This window comes from Dama dama, chromosome 8, assembly GCF_033118175.1.
Source record: "Dama dama isolate Ldn47 chromosome 8, ASM3311817v1, whole genome shotgun sequence".
NCBI classification, from domain to species: Eukaryota; Metazoa; Chordata; class Mammalia; order Artiodactyla; family Cervidae; genus Dama; species Dama dama.
Window position 1 is genome coordinate 11451566 of NC_083688.1, and position 22847 is coordinate 11474412.

The 22847-nt window shown below is 51.1% G+C and overlaps 2 protein-coding genes across 10 annotated transcripts in view; one reads left to right on the forward strand and one right to left on the reverse strand.

Annotated features, from left to right (window-relative positions):
* EPB41 (erythrocyte membrane protein band 4.1) overlaps positions 1–15845 on the forward strand; it is a 178624-nt gene extending 162779 nt beyond the window's left edge. For all 7 annotated transcript variants that reach the window (XM_061148393.1, XM_061148389.1, XM_061148390.1 and 4 more), the window contains 5 exons: positions 467–595; positions 7997–8098; positions 9211–9291; positions 12098–12202; positions 12836–15845. In XM_061148393.1, the coding sequence (XP_061004376.1) occupies positions 467–595; positions 7997–8098; positions 9211–9291; positions 12098–12196 (411 nt within the window). In that variant the 3' untranslated portion in view covers positions 12197–12202; positions 12836–15845. The remainder of the gene's footprint in view (positions 1–466; positions 596–7996; positions 8099–9210; positions 9292–12097; positions 12203–12835) is intronic.
* Positions 15240–20445, reverse strand: TMEM200B (transmembrane protein 200B). Of its 3 annotated transcripts, none has more exons than XM_061148397.1 (2): positions 20236–20445; positions 15240–17624 (listed from the first exon to the last, which is right to left on the reverse strand). In XM_061148397.1, exon 2 carries the CDS (start codon positions 17602–17604, stop codon positions 16681–16683), a length of 924 nt encoding a protein of 307 aa, XP_061004380.1. In that variant the 5' UTR covers positions 17605–17624; positions 20236–20445; the 3' UTR covers positions 15240–16680. The 3 variants fall into 3 exon arrangements, 2 of the variants coding, with proteins under 2 accessions (XP_061004380.1, XP_061004379.1); XM_061148396.1 differs by lacking the exon at positions 20236–20445 and adding an exon at positions 19614–19706; XR_009693816.1 differs by lacking the exon at positions 15240–17624 and adding an exon at positions 19772–20024.
* Between the last annotated feature and the right edge of the window lie 2402 nt (positions 20446–22847).

Here is a 22847-nt window from a genome sequence, read left to right on the forward strand (position 1 = left end):
ATGTCTGACATTGATTTGAAAGAAGTTAATGAATTCCAGGGTAATGTGTTCCAATGCCAGTGCTAGGTCATGTACCATTTGTACTAAGGGGAGGAAATGTGGCTGATTTCCTTAATTTTAATGGTGCGGTCACAAGGACAAACAGAAGTGACTGCTCTTTGGCAAATAGTTTTATATTCAAATTCCGAAGGTCCATCTGAAGTGTTTTATATCACCAGTTGTAACTGTCTGATACTACCGCTTTCCATTAAGCCTGCGAGAGTGAACAGTAGTGCTGTTCTTTAATGTCCTTGGTGATTCGACACCTTGTCAGGGCTACACGGGAATAGTGTCCAAGTCTTGGGCAGAGGTTGAGCTCGCCCTTTGCTTGATCAGAGCAATCACTTTGATCAGATCAATGTCAGAAGATTAGCTAGCCACAGCCTTCAGAGGACTCCGGTAACTCTGTTTCTTTACTGCCTCACAGCCTCCCCTGGTAAAGACTCAGACCGTCACCATCTCAGACACTGCCAATGCTGTGAAAAGTGAAATTCCAACCAAAGACGTCCCTATCGTCCACACCGAGACCAAGACCATCACGTACGAGGCTGCCCAGGTAGGACACGGTTCAGTGTTTCAGAACCAGAGACTATCCGGTAAACGTGATAAATCACCTCTCTTCACAGGGCTTCTCATCACTCGCTGCACATAATGCTAGGCTTTTCTGGGGCAGTGCTTTTCAGAAGAGATCACTGATCTCAAGATGTCCCCAGATACTTTATTAAAAGCAAAATTATCTTGGATCTGATGGCTTATATCCACCCAGTTCAGTTAGGGAAGACAGTCCAGTGTGATGTTTGAGAACATGGGCTTTGGGTCAAACAAACCTGAGCTCAGGTCCCAGATTCTCCATATATTAACCTAAACAGGCGGTTGAGCATCTGGGAGCCCTGATGCCCTGCTCCGCCCCCCACGGCCACCTGCGCTGTGTTAGTATCTACCTTGTGATTCTGTCGTGAAACTTGCGTAAGACGGTACTTGGACACAACACCTGAAAGTGTTAAGTAAAAGAAAGAAAGTGAAGTCGCTCAGTGGTGTCCGACTCTTTGTGACCCCATGGACTGCAGCCTACCAGGCTCCTCCATCCATGGGATTTTCCAGGCAAGAGTACTGGATGGGTTGCCATTTCCCTCTCCAGGAGATCTTCCCGACCCAGGGATTGAACCCAGGTCTCCTGCACTGTAGGCAGATGCTTTACCATCTGAGCTCCCAGGGAAGTCTAAGTAAGTAAGAGCTAAAATAACTGTAATCAATTTACTACAATTAAATTTAAAATCATATAAGAAGTTAGTGCTTAAAGTTTTATTTACCTCCTACTTTTAGTAAAATTTCTCCCTCCTTGTTAATAATTTGAATGAACTCGTCTTGCTTAGGTTGAGTCATTTCCTTTTTCATTCACAGAAGCCAAAAGTGCAAAAAACTTTTCCGTCTGTAAACTGAACTGTTTATTCACTACTGCAGCAAATATTTGTTTCAGCATTTATGTATTAGGCCAAAGCAATATACAGGGTGGACACAGGCCCTTCTCTCTGGAACTGACATTCTAGTCTGGAGAGACAGGCAATAAAACAGAGATGTATACATTTCAGACAGTGATAAGTGCTTTAAAGAAACTAAAATAGGATCAAGAGTCAGACAATATGCGATAACATGAAGAGTTGCTATTCTGAGCCTAGAACAGTCAAGGAAATCCTCTCTGAAAAGGTGACATTTTAGCTGAACCCTGCACGATGGGAAGGAGGCAGCCGCATGGAGCTCTGGCTGGCCGATTCCACACAAATCCTTTCGGTTAATCCTTACATCACCATAAACTGGGTGATGACGTCCACCTCTGGGAAGTGGTGTCACTTGCCAATTAAAAACACATTCTTTGCAATTAGACAAATGGAATTTGTATCCTAGCTCAACCATGTACTAGCTGGATAACTTTAGACAAATCACTAATCTCTAAGCCTCTGTTTCCTGCCTGTAAAATGGGGATAATACTACCTACCGCCGCAAGTTTGGGAGGAGGATGAAGTGAAATGATGTCTGGACAGCACTTGGTGTGTTCAGTTAACGTTGTATGCTTCCCCCTTCTCCCTCTTGTGGTCTAGACTATGGAATTTGAGTTTGATAAATAATGACTTGCTCCATTGCTTCAGGTTTCCTGGCAGTGGTGATAAAGTAGCCTCATTTAAGCGGTGGTTTTGGAAGATGGTTCCTAGAGCTGTGTGCTGAATCTGTTAAAGGAGGGGCTGCCTGGGCAGACAGGGATAGGGCTTCTGGCAGGTTTAGGGGGATGCTTGTGAAGAACTGAAGTGTAGCCTGAGGAAACGAGAAGAAAGAGCTATGTCAGGAGAGACAGAGATGGACGACCAGGACTTGGCAGTGGAGGGGACTGCAGAGAAGGCAGAGGACGTTCCTTTAAGACTGTGCACACAGTGAGCTAGGAGTGCTTTGAAAAGAAGTACTTGCTTAGGGGAGGGAACTCTTTAAGCCGTCACTACCATGGAAACAACCCGTCCGTCAATAGAGAACAGGTTTGTAATTTATAGTACATCCAATTAAGGTAATTATGTGCAACCATTAAAAAAAGCTTCTGATGGGAATAATCTATGTGGTAAGTTGGTAAATGAAGAAAATGCAGTACAATATGGTATAAATAATATGCTGTTTACGTGAGGGAAAAGGGTTATATGTACAGGTATGTATATGTGAATATACTGTCTCTGAGTGGGTGCTCAAAGAAAACAAAAACCCACCACTGGATGGCCTGGGATAAAGAGGGGACTTCAGTCTGTGGTCAGGAGTGGGAGGGACACTGACATTTCATCTCCATTTTGAATATTTTAAATTTTGTAATGTGCATATCAAAAAAATTTTAATGGTTCAAAATAAGTTACTTAAAAAACTGTTAGCGCCATTCTGCCCACAGAAGCCCGTGTATGGTTTGAGTGTAGCCCATACAAAAATTCATTTTAAAATATGATAGCATGTAAGAGAAATACAGAGGCCCCATGATGTACAAGATAAAGCCTGTGGGCCCTGGAGTTAGAGAAACTTGGATCTTCTTTAAAGAAAGAAAAAAAATAGTCATTAATTTATTTAGCTGCACTGGGTCTTCATTTTGGCATGTGAGATCTTTAGCTGTGGCATGCAAACTCTTAGTTGTGGCATGTGGGATCTAGTTCCCTGACCAGGGATGGAACCCAGGCTCCCTGTGTTGAGAGTGCAGAGTCTTAGCCACTGGACCACCAGGGAAGTCCTCAAGAAACCTGGATCTTAATTCCAAAACCTGCTAGCTTTGTGACCTTTAGCAAGTCACTTAACCTCCAAGCCTTAGCTTTCTCTTCTGAGAAATACCTTTATAAGATTATTGAGATAAAGATAGTATTTTCCTGGTGCATAGTGGCTATTCCAAAATGGTAGCTATTATTATATTGTTATGCATCTACCTTTATTTCACTTTAACCAGCTACCTCGGGGCGTCCCTAGTAGCTCAGCTGGTAAAGAATCTGCCTACAATGTAGGAGACCCTGGTTTAATTCCTGGGTTGGGAAGATCCCCTGAGGAGTGATAGGCTACCCAATCTAGTATTCTTGCCTGGAGAATTTCATTGCCTGGCAGGCTCTAGCCTTATAGGGTCGCAAAGAGTCAGACACAACTGAGCAAATTTCACTTGCATACATCTACCTTTATTTCACCCTAACCAGGCTTAAGACAAATTTGTGATTTGTCTTACTTCTTATTGACTAGACAGTGGAGTATGGTGGGGAAAAGTGTTGACTTTGAAATTAGATTTACTGGATTTGAACCTGTTCCATCACTTACTAGTGTCCAGTCAAGTTACTAAAATCACTTTGTGCCTCAGTTTCCTCATTTGTAAAATGGGGCTAATAATAGTTCTACCCCATAGGGTTGTTGCAAGGAATGAATAAATTAATGCACATAAAATGTGCATTTCAGATTAAGTTGTCACTACCATGGAAATAACCTAAGTGCCCCTCAATAGGAAACAGGTTAAATAAATTATATATAGTACATCCAATTATGGTAATTCTTTGCAATTAGTTTTTTAAAGCTTCTAATGGGAATGTCTACAGGATAAATTGGTAAATGAAAAAGCACAGTGCAGTATGGTATAAGTAATATGTAGAAAAAAGTGACTGGCACATGATAAGCACCAGATAATTATTTGCTATTGTTACTATTTATTTACTATAATTATTTCTGCTTCTGTTTTTATTATCTTGCCAGACAAGTAGACCTGGGAACCTTATTTCAGTCGGTCCATAATTCCTATACTTTGGGACATGGCGAGAGGAGGTGGGGAGCCAGAATAGGGTTTTTTCCTTTTTGCATGTATTTGTATGTATGTGTACTTGAGGTAATATTTACATACAGTGATATGCACAGGTGATGAGTTTGGTTTGATTGGTTTTGGTAAATTTGTCTATCTGTGTAACCAAGACGTTTTGGGGACACAGAACATTTCCATGACCCCTGAAATTTTCTTCTTAGCCTTCTCCAAATCTTTGCCTATTCTTGAACTTCATATAAATGAAAGTATACAGTCATACCCTTTTCTGTCTGAACATGTTTTTCAGAGTCATCCATGTTATATGAATCCATAGTCCACTGTTTTGTATTGTTGAGTGGTATTCCATTGTACAAATATACCACAACATGTTTATGCTTTCATTTCTTGATGGACTGTTGAGTTGATTCCAGTTTGGGAGAAATATAAATAAAGCTGCTTTAAGCATTCACGTGCAAGTCTTTCTTTGGACACGTGTTTTCACTTATCTTGGGTAAACACCTAAGAGTGGAACTGCTGTGTCATAGGATAAGGGAATGGTTAACTTTATAAGCAACTGTGAAAGCCACAGCACCCTTTTTAGGAAACACTGGTAAGAAAAGAGGCCCCATGTGGGAAGAGTGTAAGTCAGAAATCAGTGTCTCCTCCCTCTTCTACCTTCTCAAGACAGAAAAGGAGGAATAAGGGGGTGGGTGACGGTAGATGATAACAGATTCTCAGGTTTAGTAGAGGAGGAGTTCTTCAAGAAGATTTAGCCCTCTTGGCACACAAATTCTTTTTTTTTAATTAAAAATACTATTGACCTGTGGCTGATTCATACTGATGTTTGGCAGAAACCAACACACTTCTGTAAAGCAAGTAGCCTTCAATTAAAAATAAATTAATTGAAAGAAATAAATAAATGTAAAATTAAAAAAGAAAAATATTGAAATATAGTTGATTTACAGTGTTGTGTTTCACATATACAGCAAAGTGATTCAGTTATGCATAAATATGTATACACATATGTGTACATATATGTCTATACAGATATGTGTGTATGTGTATACATATATGTGTGTATACATGTGTGTGATGTATATGTGTATATACACATATGTATATGTGTGTATATACACATATGTGTGTATATGTATGTGTATGTGTGTATATACACACATGTGTGTGTGCATGTGTATACATATATGTGTATATATATATATACACAAACACACATACATTCTTTAGATTCTTTTTCATTATTGGTTATTATAAAATATTGAATATAGTTCCCTGTTGGTTATAGATAACCAACAGTAAGTCCTTGTTGGTTATCTATTTTATATATAATAGTTTGTATTTTAATCCCAGACTCCTAATGTATCCCTCCCCGCTACACACCCTTTCCTCTTTGGTAATCATAAGCTTGCTTTTGCTATGTCTTATTTTTTTCTGTTCTGTAAATAAGTTCATTTGTATCATTTTTTTTTTTTTAGATTCCACATATAAGCAATATCATATGATATTTGTTTTTTTCTGACTTCACTTAGTATGATAATCTCTAGGTTCATCCAAGCTGCTGCAAATGGCAAAATTATTTCGTTCCTTTTTATGGTTGAGTAATAGCCCATTGTGTGTATGCTAAGCTGCTGCTAAGTTGCTTCAGTAGTGTCCGACCCTGTGTGACCCCATAGACAGCAGCCCCACCAGGCCCCGCCGTCCCTGGGATTCTCCAGACAAGAACGCTGGAGTGGGTTGCCATTTCCTTCTCCAGTGTGTGAAAGTGAAGTCGCTCAGTCATGTCTGACTCTTTGTGACCCCGTGGACTGCAGCCTACCAGGCCCCTCCATCCATGGGATTTTCCAGGCAAGAGTACTGGAGTGGGGTGCCATTGCCTTCTCCCCATGGTGTGTATATTGAGACACAAATTCTTAACAACTTACAATGTACTTTTATTTTTCAAATTTCTTTTGATCTTCACAGCTACAGTGGAAGCAGGGCACAAGATTGCCTGTTGTAAAAGTGAGAAAAACTAAAACTCAGAAAAGTCATAATGACTTGCCAAGATCCCATAGCCAGCCACTGTCTGAGCTGGGACCTGAACCCCAATCTTCAGACAAGAAGTCTTTGCCCTCAGTCCTAGTTCAAACATTTACTAGCATAGAAATCCTGACAGTTTATTTAACTTCTCTGGACCTCAGTTGTCTTAAGTTTCCATATACTTAAGTTATAGAAAGTTAACTTTCTATATAGTGTAATAATAGAACCTACTTCAGATATTGATAGATGTGATTGAGGTAACAGCTGCATTATATGCTTGGCATATAGTGTGAGTGCAATAAATATTAGTTGAATCTGAATCTAAGGTAGATCGGTGGGTCTGGGCTGAAGAAAGTGTTAGTGAACTAGTCAGTAATATGCCTGGTATGAGGGTGGCTGGCATGAATGAAAGACTAGGTGACACAATCAAGTTCTCTCTGTTCTGTCCAGATTCCTACCTGGAAGGGAACCCAGCCAGGGATTCTCTCCTAATTCTCTTCTCCTCTTCCTGCCCTCCCCCTAATGCCTCAAATTTTTGGCTCAATGAAATGTGGTCCTTACTTAAAAGGGCTGGAGGCCTCTGCTTATAATATAAATGACTTCTGTAAAGAGGCAGAGAAAGAGAGTAACTGACACATTGCTTGCTGCAGGCTGCTTTATGAAAACGATTGCAGTTCTCTAAATCCCCCTCTGAGTCAGTGTATGATACCAGTGTTGGGTAGTTTAGGTCATGCCAGTCTGAAAAGCATGTAGCTGTAGGTAGCCTCCATCCTCCTCCCCTCATTTGTTTTCATCTTGGTCAGGGGTTGTCAGCAGCTCTGAGTCTGCTAATGGCCCAAATGGTTGCTGATAACTGTTCATCAGGCCGAGTCTGGCTCCTGCCAAACATTTCTCTTCCTTTTTTGCTAATGTCATTTCTCAGCCTGATCATAATATATTTATCTTGCCCTCAGTAGAGTGAGCTCCAGAGAAACAAGAAGTAGCCCCAGCCCATGTTCTCTGTGTAGATTAGTTGTGTAGCCCAGCATTTTAAACACTTTTAAACCCTTCCTCTAATGAGGAGGACCCATTTCAATGATACTTTTGGTCTCAATAATTGTCATTGAGATATTCTATGTATTTCCCCCTACTTAGCCTTGAAAGAACATACCTCATGTGCTCCAGTCTTCCATATTGATCTTCAAAGAAGATAGCCCGAGATTCCTTATACCCCAGCAGGGACCTTTCCTGGTTCTTTTTGGAAAGTTCTGGCATATGACTCAGAATCTAGCCTTGCTTTAGCAACCAAGAGTTTATACCTTTTCTTCAAGATGAAGTTTTGAAAGTCATTTGTGAGCTGTCACATGCTCTATACAAGTGCATAGTTACTGTCACTGTTTTTGAATCTGTGGTTACACAGCCTCCTCCGTTCTCTGATCCACTCCTGTCCCTGACCCAGTGCTGAGGAAACTAGATTGGTCCAGCTCTTTTGGGAGCTTTGTTCCCAGGGGATTCCTTTTATTTACTAAATAAGAAATCACTGGAAGGGAATTGGGGGTTTGCTTTAGGATGTGCAGCCGCAGAGCAAAGCTGCATCTCCAGCATCTGCCCCCGAGGCTTCCCGAGAGGCGTGCTGATGCGTTGTGTCTCCTTCTGCAGACGGACGACAGCAACGGCGACTTGGACCCAGGAGTCTTGCTGACAGCGCAGACCATCACATCCGAGACCACCAGCAGCACCACCACAACTCAAATTACCAAGGTAACAGACAGCTAGAAATTCCTTATGAAACCCAGTGGCATGCCAGGCTTGCTGCCTCTCTGTAAGAAACCTGGTCCATAAACAAGGATTTTCAGCTTTATCTTTACTGAGGCAAGTTATTCCCCATGTTCAGGTGGAAAGGCCCTGGTGCTTTCCCCAGTAATAAACCCAGAGAGACCCTGGGCATCCCTACCTCCTTAGTGGTCTCATAGAGTCACTTTTTCTCTTTACACTTTCCTGTCTCCCTGGTCAGTGGGTCCTCTGTCTGGCTGGGGAAGTCAGTTTAAAGGCAAGTTTTGTTGGGATTATTAAGCAACCATATTTTCCAAGCCAAAAGTCAGAACTTGGGGTCTCACAAAGAGGGTCTCACAAAGAATTTTTATGTCATGTCAAGGATCGAGGCCATGGGAACTATAGTTCAGATGCTGAAATATTGGAATCATTAGAATATTGTTTATGGGGGCAAGAAGGACAAAGTATCTAAAATTGGAACTACTCCCAGAAAATCAGAGATAATCCATATTTGCAGTGGCACTAGAGGAAAAAGCATTTTCTTATAAGTAAGAAATCTAGATTCCTGACCAAACATACAGATGACTGGAAGCCAGTTACTTCGTGTATCTAGACCTTGGTTTCCTCATATGTCAAGTAGGGAGCATTATTTGAGAATCTTTGACATTAGTCATAGGAGACTGTTTTAAAACAAAGAGTTTAGTTTCAAGCTGCATGACATTTTTGTTTATAGTCTTCTGATTTTTCTCCTCTTGAAAATAATAAAAATATACAGGAAAAGAGCAAAAAGAAACACCTGTTCTGTTTACTCAGAGAATTATGTTTAGCTTATTAAAAATTTTTAGCAATACAGAGGAACAGAGGTGTGCTCATTTTAGCAGATCTAGTCCAAATTGTGAACAAGTGTGTGAGAAAGCTATTCTATGCAGTACCCCACAGCAGATTAAAATTTGGAGTATAGTTTTCAGACTGATTTCTTGCTGTTATTTCTTTTGCTGTTTGGGTTTTTCTTTTCTTCTTCCTTCCTTCCTCCCTTCCTTCTTTCCTCCCTTCCTTTCTTTATTTCTTTCTTACATAATAACTTTTCTCTTTGGTTTCAGACTGTAAAAGGTGGGATTTCAGAGACCCGGATTGAAAAGAGAATTGTGATCACAGGAGATGCGGATATTGACCACGATCAGGTGGGGATGCCAAGGAGATTCTGAATGTGGGAAGGTTTCCCAGTGGGTTGACTGATGGATACCAGAGTTGGCTTGCACAAGACAACAGCTTTATCTCCAAAGAGCCCCCTCAGCTTCTCCAGCCCTCAGTTAAGAAAGAGGATAAAAGGGAATCAGATCACGAGACCTGTGGGGGGTGGGGGGGCGCCACAGATTGAGGAAGCAGCAAACATGGGCTGCAGACTCAAAAAGACTTGAGCTCGGATCCTAGTTCTTACCAGATTTTAGCTCTAACTCCCTCAGCCTCTGTTTCCTCATCTATAAGCTAGATCTTCCTTCAAGGATGTTGGGAGAATCAAGTGAGATACAGATGTACGCCGTGTGGCACGCGGTGGACTCCAAGCAAATGGAAAAACTGCCGCTGTTCAGGGGGGATCGTGTAACCTGTGCTGGAGGCAGCAGAGGCGATCAGACCAGCCTGTGGTCTCTGCGCTGGGAGGGGCCAGCCAGCGGGGACATGGTGTGAGAGGCTGGGCCTCCGGAGACTGGGAACCTGCTTTCTTCTCAGACCTGTCACGAACTTGCTGTGTGACCTTGGGCAAATCACTTTACCTCTGATTTTTTTTTTGTTTGTTTGTTTCGTCTCCTAAAAGAGAGTAGGTTGATCTAGATCATTTCTGGGCCCTTGTGAGTGCTAAAATTCTATGCTTTTATGTTAATTAGGTGCTAATTGTGTGCTTGAAGCAATTAGCAAATAATAAGGTCAGGATTAATGTTCCCAATTCTCTGGCAGCTGAAGTTAGAACAGTGAAGCTGCAGAGAAGAGGGGGTGGAAGAGACTGCATGCAAATGCTTCTGGAATCATTGACAGGAGTGCTGGAGCCATAGTTCTGTGGCCTTTATGCTGATATGCTGAGTGCCTTAAAAAAAGAAAAAAAAACTGAGCTGCAGTGCTGGCCGTTCCCTGGGTAGCAGGATTGAGACTCACAGCTAAGAACACTGGGCTGAGCGTCCCAGCAGTGAGGCTGCAGAAGCCCAGGTGGGAACCCTGGCAGCCTGTTTGCCCCAGGTCAGGGGATCCGGCTGCTGTTACCAGCCTGCACCCACCCATGCGGCTGATGTGATCTGAGCCCTGGCCACGTGCTCAGTCTGTGCTAGACGGCCTGGGAAGGAGCTTTGGCTTTGCCGTGAGACAGACCTGGGTTGAATCCTGACTCTGCAACTTACTGGTTGTGTGTCTTTGAGCGAGTTATTTGGCTTATCTTCTGTAGTTTTGCCATCTGTAAAATAAAAATAACCCTAGGTTTCTTTCAGGTTATTGTGACAAAGGGACATGCATACCTTGATAGCCCAGAGTGGTACTCAATTGTCCTCCAGTCCCTGAGACATGGGGACACATGGAACGAATAAGACATGGTGGGCTCTGGATGGGGAGGGGGCTCTTGAAGAAGATGCAGGCTGTCAGAGAGAGCAGGTGTAGGTCAGAGGAACCAGAGAGAGGGCTTGGGCGGGGCCTTGGTTGAGCAAACAGGATGAGGGGGGATGATCAGGGCTCTGTAGGAGTAGCAGTTCCAGCAATGGCTTTCATGGAGTCAGGAGACCAAAAGAGGGATTTCCCTTCTTCGCATCCCTCCTAGAGGTAGTCTTAAAAGCCAGAGTCAACAATCAGCTGGTCAAATCTAGCTAGAGCCCTTTTTGATGGGGGTGGGGTGGCTGCGGCACAGGCTGTCTCTCAGAATCCCATGCCACTGTCCCCCAAAGGCTGTATTGGGCTCTTCCACCCTGGGGTGCTCTGAGCTTGAGGCCGAGACTTGCAGCCCAAGGGGAGTAGCAGTGTCATTGTGCATGCATGCGTGCTCAGTCGCTTCTGTCATGTCCGACTCTGCGACCCTATGAACTGTAGCCCAGGCTCCTCTGTCCATGGGATTCTCCAGGCAAGAATACTGGAGTGGGTTGCCATGCCCTTCTCCAGCGGATCTTCCTGACTTAGGGATTGAACCTGGGTCTTTTGTGTCTTCTGCGTCTCAGGCGGATTCTTTACCGCCGAGCCTCCAGGGAAGCCCAGTGGTATCATTACTCTTCTTTAACTTTTCATCTGCTCCTTTTCACTTTCCTAAAATGATCAAAACTCCTCCAGATACTAAAATAGGGTCATCATGCCCTTCTACCTCCCGCTAAAACTGAAAAACAGTCTGGTAAAGGGGAAAGTCTGATAGATTTAAGTGAAAATCCCCGTTGTATTACTTAGTAGCTCTGAAGCATTAAGCATTTTAACCATTGAACCTTGGTTTCCTCATCTATAAAATGGAATTAAGGATACTACCTTGATTCATTGAGTTGTTGTGAAGATCAAGAAATAATAATAAGTAATGGCATGTCATACACCCTCCCACTCTTCCTTCCTTTCTTTTCTCTACTTCAGCCAAAGACATCTCTTCCTCCTTGCAGCATGCTTCATTATCTTCCTCTCCTGTCCTGAGCTTCCCGGTTACCCTGCGCTGAGCACAGATTTTTTGCTTTGTTCTTTAGACACCCTATCTTGAGTGAACCCTCCCAGACCCACCCAGGCTGTCCCCTCTGAAGTCCTCCCTGATTTCCTGAAGACAGCTCTTAGCTTTCCCGTGTCTGTCTTTTAGCCCAGCACCCTCCCTAAGCAGCATGATGGCTGATGGGTTCAGCCATCATCAGTGTGGCTCAGCCTACACTCGGCCCTGGTTCTGCAGATGGGAAGATTGAACTCGCCAGAGACGTGGTGTCCCATGACCCTTTCCTTCTTCACCAGCCAGGCTGCTTTCTGCCTGATGGGCGTCATTTCTGTCTTCCTCAGGTGCTGGTACAGGCCATCAAGGAGGCGAAGGAGCAGCACCCGGACATGTCAGTGACCAAGGTGGTCGTCCATCAGGAGACTGAGATCTCTGAGGAGTGAGCTCAGGTGGGGGCTGTTCTTGTGCAGCGGACCTATCCCTCCAGAGGGGTCCACACTGGCACCTGATCAACTGAAGGCGAACGAAGCCTGAGGAGGAGGGTGTGGGAGGTTGCTGTTTCTGGTGCCCAACTAAAGCAGCTAGGTGTCCTCCTGCCCTCAGTGATAGGCTGGAGGAGCTTCCCCACGCGTGGATGTAAACCCCACCCACCTCTGGAATCTTCCCTCAGCTTCCTGCTTCCCCATCTCCCTTTCTCCCTGCTACTGTGTTCTCTGCTGTCACAGGTCTGTCTGAGTCTAGACCTGGGAGGTCAGAGGAAGAGAACAAAACCAAGAAAAGCAGGACTAGTTGTCTGGAAATGAGGCATTTTGGGGGGTTGGAGAGAGATGGCTGAAGCCCTGGGGCCAGACTAGAGAGTTGGAAGCAGGGTAGCTGACTTTTGGGGAGCCAGGATTCCAGATAAATCCATGCCTAAAAGTCATTTACAAATAATTTGAAGAAGCCATCAGTCACCAGGTAGGATGGAGCTCTGTAAAACCCGCTCAGGCCCTGATTGTCACCTGTGGCCTCAAGAACTTGGCAGGGGGATGGGGAGGTCTCCTTTGCAAGATTTTAAAACTTTGCTTCTTTCTTTCCTCTAGGAACTCTCCCACCCTCTCCCCGCAACCCCTAACCCCCTGCCCATCCCAGAGAAAAACCAGCGGAATGATAAAGAAGCTAACCAGCAATAGTTAGACTTCAGACTTTTAAGATGATTGATTCTAAACCACCAGAAAATCAATTTCTTTTTCTATTTGGAGTTTATACCAAGAAAGTCTTCTAGACATCACTGATCCTTTTGAATACCTTTTTCTATATTGTGATACCAGAAATGGTGCAACTTTTCACTCTGTGGACTGTTTTTAAAGAGCTTTTCCTTTTTTTTTTTTTTTTTTAATGGGGTGGTTTGGAACCCCTTCAGACCAGCCTCTCCCCACTTACACTGACAGGGTCCATAGCATTCTGGAAATCCTCCAGTGACACTGTCAGCGTGTTGGGGGGACAAAGCTAGCTTAGCGGGGCCTCCCCGATCCTCGCCTGGTTTATACTCTGCAGGAACTTCACAAGCCAGCGCTTCCTCGGAGCCAGTGATGTCCGTTTGAGAGAATGTCAGGCAGGGCGGCCGCCCTAAGGCGCAGACCCTAGGCCAGTGTGCCCTTCGCCTCTGCTCGGATGGTAGTGCTGTTTTCCTGCCTCTCCCCCGCTCTTTCTCTTTGGAGCCTCTTTAGATCAAAGACATAAGACGTTGCTTCCGACATACCTGATACTGTGAATGTTTGAACGTATCCGTGGCCTTCGTTCCTTCCTGCCCTCCTGCCCCTCTTACCTCATCAGAATCAGTGGCTCAGCTAAGCGCTCCCCCGCCACCTCCCATCTCAGGAGACCAAAACTCATGGGAAAATAGGCACTTTGGGCCAGAGGCACTGATAGCACATGTTTCCTGGCGATGTGGACAAAGCAAGCTGACGAGATTTTTCTTTTTTCTTTTTTTTTTTTTAAGGTTTTCTAGTTCTGGGAATGTGCGCTTGACAGGGGGCTTGGTGGGGTTTACCTCAGTCGGATCTGCTCAGACGTATTTCCGGGAGACCATCCCTGGGCCTCTCTCTCTAATCCTAGAGTGCCAGGGAGTGTAACCCAGCAGGCGACTGTGGTCCTTGACCTTACTGCTCACCATCGGCACCTGCCTGCAGATTGCCCTTTCTGGAGCAGGGGGATGGCTTTCAGGGGCCTCCCTCCCCACAAAACCTGCCTTGACAAAGGGGCACAAATGCCAGCTCCACTCATTCCCACTTGCCATCTGAGCTCTGTCCAGTTTTGTGGCTTGATTTTTGTGGTGGGTTTAGGGTTTCTTTTTGCTTGTTTTTGAAAATGAGGAACTGATGCCCCCAATTCCACTATTCCTGGTAAAGATGTGTGTGTGGGGGGGGGGCATTTTTATTCAGTAGGCCTTCTCTAATTTTCCAGCTCGTTTCCCACAGACCGATCTCCCTACACGGTCTTAGGATCCTAAGTCTAAGACAGAAGCTCATCTCCCTGAGGTGGACAGTGGGTCACACCCAGCCGTCGCTGGGAGCTCCAGGCGGTGAGCAGAGATGGCTACAAGCCTCTGCTCCCCGCAGTGGGACTCAGCAGCACATGCCTAGACTCCACGGGCTGAACTTTGTCTCGACAGACGCAGTTGGTTTGAACTGATCTCACGTGTGTGCGTTTTTCTCTGTCCTTCCTTGAGACTGTTACTGACCCACAGGTAGCACTCTCTCTGGGCAGGGACGGGGAGGAACTGAGGTAGGATGTGTGACTGGCTGGGGGGAAGGAGAGCGCCCTGTCTCAGGGACAGACTCACAGCCTGGGAGCGTAGGTCTGGAGCGGCGGGGCTTTCCAGGCGGTGCCCAAGCCAAGGGCTTTGTGGCCCGGAGCGGTGGCGAGGTTGGAAATCCAGCTCACATCAAGCAGGTGTGCCAGGTGAGCTCGCTTGCCTGGCCAGCTCTGCTACTTGGAAGAGCTGCAGGGGCCCAGAGCTGACAGCTGTGGAATGGAGATGGGCAAAGGAAGAGGGCAGGGCACGTGCGTCGGGAATCTCTGGCGCACCTGTATCCCATGGTACCCGCTCAAAGTGGCTGCTTTCACAGCCCAGGACCACACATCGGGGGCCTGAACTTCCCCGAGGTCCGTCACCAGCTGGCTTCACTTCTCCCTGCTTCCCTGACTATAAACTGGACCAGAAGATCTCCAAAGCCCTGCCGGCACTGAGAAGCTACCATATGGACAAGCCAGCGCGAGGAGTGTCCTTCCAAGCCTCTTTCACCTTCCTCCCTCTCTGGTTGATGAACTTGGGGTTTGGCAATTGTTTGAATTTTTTTTTCTTCCTGCAATTGTGTGCATGCATGCGTGAGAAGAAAAACAGACTGTCCAGGTGGAAACGGTGAAGAGGGGAGAAGAGTTCATTTCCAGGGTCAACAACTTGGCAGCCATTTTCCTGAAGTGACTCAGACACACCACAGTAACAACTCTCGCTGCAATTTGATTTTTATTCCACTTGAGAAATAAAGATTTCCTCCAAGCCACGTGAGGTCTCTGTCAACCCACCCACTCACAAAGCAGGACCTGAATTTATCAGCTGAGGGTCCACAGAGCCTGGCTGCAGGGACTGTCAGGGAATCTTTGCCCGCCCCCAGTCCCTACCGTGTGTTCTTCGGGGCAGCTAAGGGTGGCGAGGCAACAGTCCAGCTTTGGAAATGGAGCCAGAGCTACAGCCTGACCAACACCAAGGAATGCTCATGGGAAATACCTGCCCAGTATCTCAGTCCCCGGGCTGGCTGGTTCTACAAATCTCTCTCAAATGTTTTATTTTGGTGACAAAAATGAAGGAGCTTTGTAAATTAAAAAAAAAAAAAAATTATGAATCATATCAAGTAGTTGTTTACATTTCTCGACAAAATAGGAAACTATGGCAGCCGAATCGAATTGACAAAAACCTTAGATTAAATAGGCAATATTTAGGTCTGCCATCTTGGCCTTTTGTAGTAAGAGAAGTGGTAGTGTTTAGATACTGTTTGGTCTTGCTTCTTCTTGTATTGCATTTTTCAATAAACTTAAAAAAAAAAAAAACAACTGACTCTGTGAAGATTGATCAACTCTTAAAGTTCTCTTCCCCTACTAGCAACTTAGGAAAAACATGGGTCAGGGAGACCCAAATCCAAGCCATTTTCTAAAGCTAGCCACACTGACCAAAATGGTGCTTCAACATATAAAAGGATTTCTGAGAACTGGCAAATTCTTTTTGCCACCTGGAGAAAGATTTCATGGCATGGGCCATGACAAAGGAGAGAAGGGGGCTTCTCAGAGCTGCTTGGGGAGGGGCAGACCCTAGTATAGAGGCATTGGCAGTAGTCTAACCCTTACCGGGATGTACCCAGCATGGCTGAGGGAGAAAGAGGTTTAGGTGGTGAGAGTTAAGGGCTCAGTCCCAGATGGCAGTGGAAGGTCTCAACTCTACCGCATTGCCCATCTTCCCAGAGGCTCAAACCCCAGCACCAGTGCCACCTTGGAGGGAGCCTGCCCCAGCCTGTAACATCATGACCTACCTTCCAGGTCTGAGGATCCTTGGGGTTTGCCAAGACACCCACCAGATGCATCCCCTGGACCTCCAGCCCCCTCAGGTACCTGTCCAGGGCTAAGGCCACTTTTGGAGGCTGAAGGAATTCCTGACGCTGAGTCATGCTGGTCTCCAGGGTCCACATTAAAACACATCCTCTCTAGCTTTTTGAACCCTTGTGCAGTTGGCATTTCTTTGCCAACATGCAAGTCAGGAGGCCTTGGCAGCTGCTGGGGAGGGAGCATCATCCCCCCTGGCTGGGATGTGACTGAAACCTCTACTAGACATCGGACTCCTAGGGCTGTACCACGGTCCACGCTGCAGCCTCACAGCAGGCTGTCCCCCTGCTCCTCAGACCCGGGCCCCCAAGTCCCCTCCTGCTCCCAACTTGGCATAACCCCCCAGACTGAGGCGGTCCAGCCGTGGCCAACTTCGGTGAGCACAGTCCCGAGCCGCTGGGGCCCCCAGCAGGAGCTCTCCGAGGCCCAGATCCAAAGACTTGGAATGTTCGATGCAGGAGCCAGAAGGTTGCACGGTGATGATCACATGGCCGGCCTGGGGCCGCGGACCCCAGGGTGGGTGCAGTCCTGAACCCTTCAGCGGGTAACTGTTAAGCAGGGCAGGTAACCCCAAGCGAGGATTAGCTGGCTCTGAACGCAGACTCCGCACTGACGGGACGGGTGAGGTACCCCGACGCGGGGACAGGTCCCAGCTTTCTGGTTCCACGCAGCCTACGGCTCGGGGAGTCCTGGGGCCTGGGCTGGAGAGAAGCGCGCAGTCCCAGCCCGGGCCGTCCGGGGGCCGCAGCGCCTGAGCCCGCAGCAGCCCCTGGCGAAGCCGTCGCGTCTCCAGGTCGCGGTTCTCGTAGAGCAGCGTGTTGGCGCAGATGAACACGAACAGGCCAACGCCCATGACCACCGGCCCAAGGAGTCTCAGCCGCTCGTGCGGGCCGTGAGCTCGGCCGGCGCCGCGACCATCGCGCCGCAGCTCGCTCAGAGGAGGCGCGCTGGCGTTCGCAGCCCGGGGTCCCGGGACTCCGGTGCGGTGCGGCCAATAGCCGGCCACCGCGATGCCCATGCCCACCAGGACCACGAGCGCCCCCAGAGCCGCGAACGCCCCCGACGGCGAGCGCAGCCGCAGCCGCGCCCGCACCCGCAGGGGCTCAGGAGGGGAGCGCGCGCGCCGGCGGCGGCCCAGGCGGCGGCCCAGGCGCGAGACGCGGCCCTCGGGGCTCCTCCGCACCTCCCCGCAGTTTCCGGGGCTCCCGGCCGTCATCTCGTCGCCGTCTGGGCACTCTGCAGAGAGAAGTGGGGAGGCAGGGACTGAACCGACGGGCCTGCGGTCGGAGCGCCAGGTCGGGGGCCCCAATCCAGGAGGGAAGATGGGACCTCCTCGCCCAGGACGCTTGGAGATCCCTGGCGGCCACCCCCGGATTTTCCCGGGCTGCGAGGCGGGGAACCGCCCCCGCTCGGGTTTTCCGCAGCGGAGCTCCGAGCCAGGGACGCGCGGCAGAGGCCGGAGTTGGCCGGGACCGCGGGCGGAGACGAGGGAGGGGGGCGCGGGCTGCTCCTTGGCGCATCCTCGGCTGCGGGGTTCCGGCCGCCGGCGCCCTCTTGGCCAGCTTGCGGGTCCCGGGCCCTGGGAGGCGTGAGGCCCCCGGCAGCGGCGCCTGTAGGGTAAGTCCCGCCCGCAATCGAGCTCACCCCCGCACGTGGCTGCACCTTAGTAAAGGAGGGAGGGGGCACTTGGCCGCCCGGGTCCGCTGGGGTCGCTCGCGGGCCCCCCTTCCCCCTACTGCGCTTCACGTACCGCAGCGGAGAAAGGGGGGGAGGTGTCACGGACTCCAGCCTCTTCCTGCCCGCCCCCTCCTTCCAGACCTCCTCAGTCAGCACTGAAGCTGCAGCAAGACACACTTGAGCTAGACTCTGAGAAGACCGCTCAGACCAAAACCAGCGGCAGACTTTGCGCAGGATTTCTTGAAACTCTGCGAAGATACCCCTTCCCCTCCTCCAGCCGCCCGTCTACGACCCGGGCAGGGGGCAGGGGGCGGGGGGCCGCGGGAGCCAGGCTCCGGGCCTTGCCGGTGAGCTCCTTCCTTTCCTGGCTCTCCCGTCGGCCCAGGCAACACTGTTCCCCTAGGTTGCAGCGTTTCCAATTCGGGCTCCTCCGGATGAATCATCCCCCTTTCCCGCCGCCTGGCCTCCTTTCCGGCCTCCTCCGCCCGAGGCCTTAGTGGCTCGCGTCCCGGCCAGAGCAACACCGCCCTTGCACCCCAGGGTCTGGGCCGCCCGGCGTAAGCCCTTCCCAGCTGCTGGTGCGGCCCGGCCTGCGGCTTGAGGGACTGAATCCGGGCCGGGCGGGAGTAGCCGGGAAACGTGTGATGTGACCCCCACGAAAGACAGGGTGTGGGAGGAAACGGTGCCCCGGACCAGGCGCTCGGGGCCCCGCAGGAGAGGAGGGTTAGGACCTCGCTCTCCAGTGGTGAGTCCTGACTGCCCCAGTCTGGTTTCCCAACAGCTGCATCGCTGGAACCCGTAGCCGAGGCCCCAGGAAGGAGGCCTTGTTACCCTTCTCTCTCCCCATCCGCACCCCAAAGCTCAAAGCAGGACATCCCATCCCTGCCTCCAACAGGAGCGCTGAAGGCCCAGGCCCTTGCATGGAGCCCGGCGTCTTCCGCGTCCAAGGCCTGGGGTTCACAGAGAGAAACTGCGGCCCGGGGAGACGGACGGGTCTGCTGGGGTCACGCCGCGCACGCCACGCAGAACGGGGGGGGGGGGTCCACACAGGACCCAACCGTGGGCACTTCTTGGCACAGCCCTGAGAGCGTCCTAGGAGGAGGCGAGGCCCGTTCCCTGCCTGGTCTCTGAGTATGGAGCCCTTTCCCCAGCCCCAAACTGGAGAAATGACCACCCCCGCCCCAGCCCAGAGCTGGCGCCCCGGTCCCAACTCCCTAGCCCGAAGGAAACGGAGGCCTGCCGAGAGAGGATGGGACAAGCTGAGAAACACAGATTCTGGAGGGCGTGAGTCGACGCTGGGGACCCCGGGAGAGGCAGCAACTTGGAGACACAGTCCGAAGATCCCTGGTCGCAGGAAGTTGCCGGGGGCCGGATTCCTAACACTCCGGGGTCCCGCCTCCGCGCGCGTCCACACTCCTGCCGCGGGAAAAAAAGAGAACCCCGCTCCCGCCCCCACCCCCACTCTCAGGGCCTTTCTGGAGGGAGCAACCGAACAAAAAGTTGGGGAAAGTGGAGGGGCGAACCCCCCAGGCCCCTAGTTTCGCTCACCTGGCGCTCAGCGCCGGAGTTGGTCCGGGTCCGAGTCCGCACGCCTGGGCTCCAGCCCTGCAGCGGTCTCCGTGGACGTTTGGCGCCCGGCCCCGCCCCCTGGCCCGGCCCCGCCCCCGGTCCGGCCCCGCCCCGCCCCGCCCACCGGGAGCCCCCGCGCCAGTTCGGCCAGTATCAGGCCAGTGTCCGGCCAGTATCAGGCCAGTGTCCAGCCAGTGTCTGGCCCGGCTCCACGGCTGAAGGAGGCAGCGAGTCTCAAGGCCGAGGCTCGAAGGTAAGCGCTGTGTGCGCGCCCGGTGACTCGGAGGATCCGAGGGCCCCAAGTTCTCGGCTGACGGCTTTCAGAAGGCCTGGGAGGGTGTCCTCCCCACGTGGGAAGACTGAGACTCCTGCCTCGCCCCGCAGCCGGAGCTGCGGAGCAGAACCAGGATTGAGGCCGCACGCCCTCCCCCGCCTCGCACCGTCCGTCCCTTCCAGGCGCCCCGGAGAGGACCTTCGGGCAACTGAGAGCCCACAGGTTCCAAGCGCCGTGCGGGGAGCTTCCGGAGGAGGCGGCCAGAGTTCCCGCTCCGCCCGACCCTACTATCTGAACCTTCCTTCATCTGAACCTCACAGTCTTCACCTGTAATATGGGCGTGATGGTCTCTGCTTCGCAAGATGCCGAGGGTTGAAAATCCGGCGTTAAGGGCGGGGCACACTAGACGGGCACAGCCCGGGTACGCCCCCGAGCGCTCCGGAGAGAAATCACTTTGTTGTTGTCTAGTTGCTAAGTCGTGTCCGACTCTTTAGGACCCCCATGGGCTGTAGCCCTCCAGGCTCCTCTGTCCATGGGATTCTCCAGGCAGGGATACTGGAGTGGGTGGCTATGCCCTGCTCCAATTACGGGGAGGATAAATAGAGAAGAACCGGATTCTCAGAGCCGAGGGAATCGGATGGAGCGTCGCCGGCCGCCCTAGCCTCCCCGAAGAAGATGCTGCCCAGCGGGAGTGGGGAGGCGGTGCTCGTCTCAAATCAGGAGGCGGGTTCGGAAATCCGCTGCGCCCCCCGCGGACCGGCCCAAAGGGGGCTGCCCGGCCTTCGTGTCCCGCCCGCCCCCAGAGGCAAGAATGTGGCGTGGAGCCAGGGGGTCGGCCGGCGGCCCAGTTTCCATGATGCCGGGGGCGGACTCGGAGGAGGAGGGGGCGGGGAGGTGCGGGCAGATTGCCAGCCTCCGCGCCGGCCGCCCCCCTCACCCCACTCCCGCAGCCCAGCTAGGGCCCCTCGGGAGGAATTTCCGGCCTGGGATTGATTATAACCCGCCCCTCCCCCGGTCGCCGAGACCCCCCGGCCCGCGGGGCGCTCGTGAAGGGGGATGGGCGGTAATGAGACCCGGCTGTGCGCCGGGGGGCCAGGAGGGGGAACTCTGGCCCCCCGCCCCAAGCCCCCCTGCCGGGTCCCGGAGCCACACGGCACAACTGGGCTTCGAACCCAGGCTCCGGTCCTCTGGCTCGGCAGAGGAGACCAGGGGTGGTCTAGGCGCCCCGGAAGCCGCCTCGCCCCGCCACCGGCGACCGAGCATCCTCGGGAGAGACCGAGGCCACTGCTGGGGGCGGGGCCTCCCCCGGTGGGCCGACCGCGCGGAGGCCCGGGTCCCCGAGGAGGCCGCGAGAGGGGGAGGCTGAGCCTCGGCCCCAGGAGCCGCATCCCTGCGGGTCCGAGACCGCCTTCCTGCCGCCCGCGTGGGCCGCGAGGCTCGCGTCTGGGCTGTGGCCGGCGCTCCACCGTGGCCGCAGCCTCCTTCCTGCCTCCTCCCGCTTCTTGCTCCGCTGGAGGACCTTTCGTCTCGCTTTCGGTCCGCTCCTTACACACGGACCCCACCTCCGCCCTCTCAGCGTTTCCCCAAGCCCCACCCGACCCCGCTGCCCCTCCCGGCTCACTGGGTTACCAACTCCAGGGGCTAACCCGGGGTCTCCCGGACCTCGTCCCGCTGCCCCGCCTGCCCTGCCATTTACCACCTGTTCCTCCCGCCTTCTGCCCTCCTCAGCACTCTGCCCTCCCCAGTGTTGGGGCTGCTTCCATCCTGGGCCCCAGGAGGAGCCCCGCTTCCAGCAGCCAACCATCTGCCTGGACCGCGCGGGGAGCAGTCGGTTCCTGCTCTTTCCTTCTCCTCACTTTGTGAATGGCCCCATCACCCACCCTAAGGCCAGATACTTAAGGGATCACCTGGGGCACCTTCCTTTAACCCTTCTGTCTAATCCATCAAGCCTCTGTGGACCCTGGTCCAGGGGTCTTGAATTAGCGCCCCAGCGCTCCTGTCCTGCTGCAGGCCAGGCCTCCGTCTTCCACAGGTGGGCACGGAGCATCTTTCTACTAGGGATGAGATGAGCCCAGGTCTCAGAGCTGGGTGAATCTGAACTCCTCACTCACTCCCTGCTTCAAGCCCTCAGGGGCTCCCCAGTTGTTTTCCAAGTGTAGTTTGTGTGCTGTGTGCTCTGTCGCTTCAGTAGTGTCCGACTCGTTGCAAGCCTATGGACTGTAGCCCGCCAGGCTTCTCCTCCGTGGAATTTTCCAGGGAAGAATAACTGGAGTGGAGTTTAGATCCCTCTTCCTTCCGCAAACCAGCCCCGCCCCTCTCACTCCTGCCTCCTGGGTAGCTGAGCTTGTTTCTATCCCCAAACCCTCTGTGTGCTGGCCTCCTGAGCTTGGCACTTGCCTTGCCCCCTGTTGGGAGCTCCTATGCCCCTGTGGTCCTCTTGCCTCCTTCTCATCCTTCAGACCTTTGCTGGGCTTCCCCTGGGCCCCCAGCCCAGCCCGTCCTCTAACCTTCTGTTACCCTCCCCCCGCCCCCACCACCTACACACACACACACACACACACACACACACATACACACACACAAGACCCTGCAGCAGCACTGCGCACAGATGAATTGAAATCAGTGTTTGGGAAGTCTAATTCCTGCCTGTGTCCCCTGTGGCCATGAGCTCTCAGGGGCAGGGCTTGGCCTGTCTTGCCCACTGCTGGCCTTCAACTGGCCTGTCTCCCCCACCCCTGGGCACCCTCCTAATTTCTACCCCTGGGGCCCATTTCAGGCAACAGGAGGTAAAAAAAAAAAACAAACAAAAAAAAACCCCAAACTTCTCTGTTTCCCCATCTGTAAAAAAGCAGGGAGTAATATTCCCGGGGTTGTTTTGAAGATTAGTGTGTAGATAGCCAGTGTCTCAATATTGTGACACTGATCTCGAATTGTGCCCT

What these genes read in the sequence shown, in the direction of transcription:
- TMEM200B (XM_061148397.1), bottom strand. Translation starts at nt 17,604, where the DNA reads ATGACGGCCGGGAGCCCCGGAAACTGCGGGGAGGTGCGGAGGAGCCCC.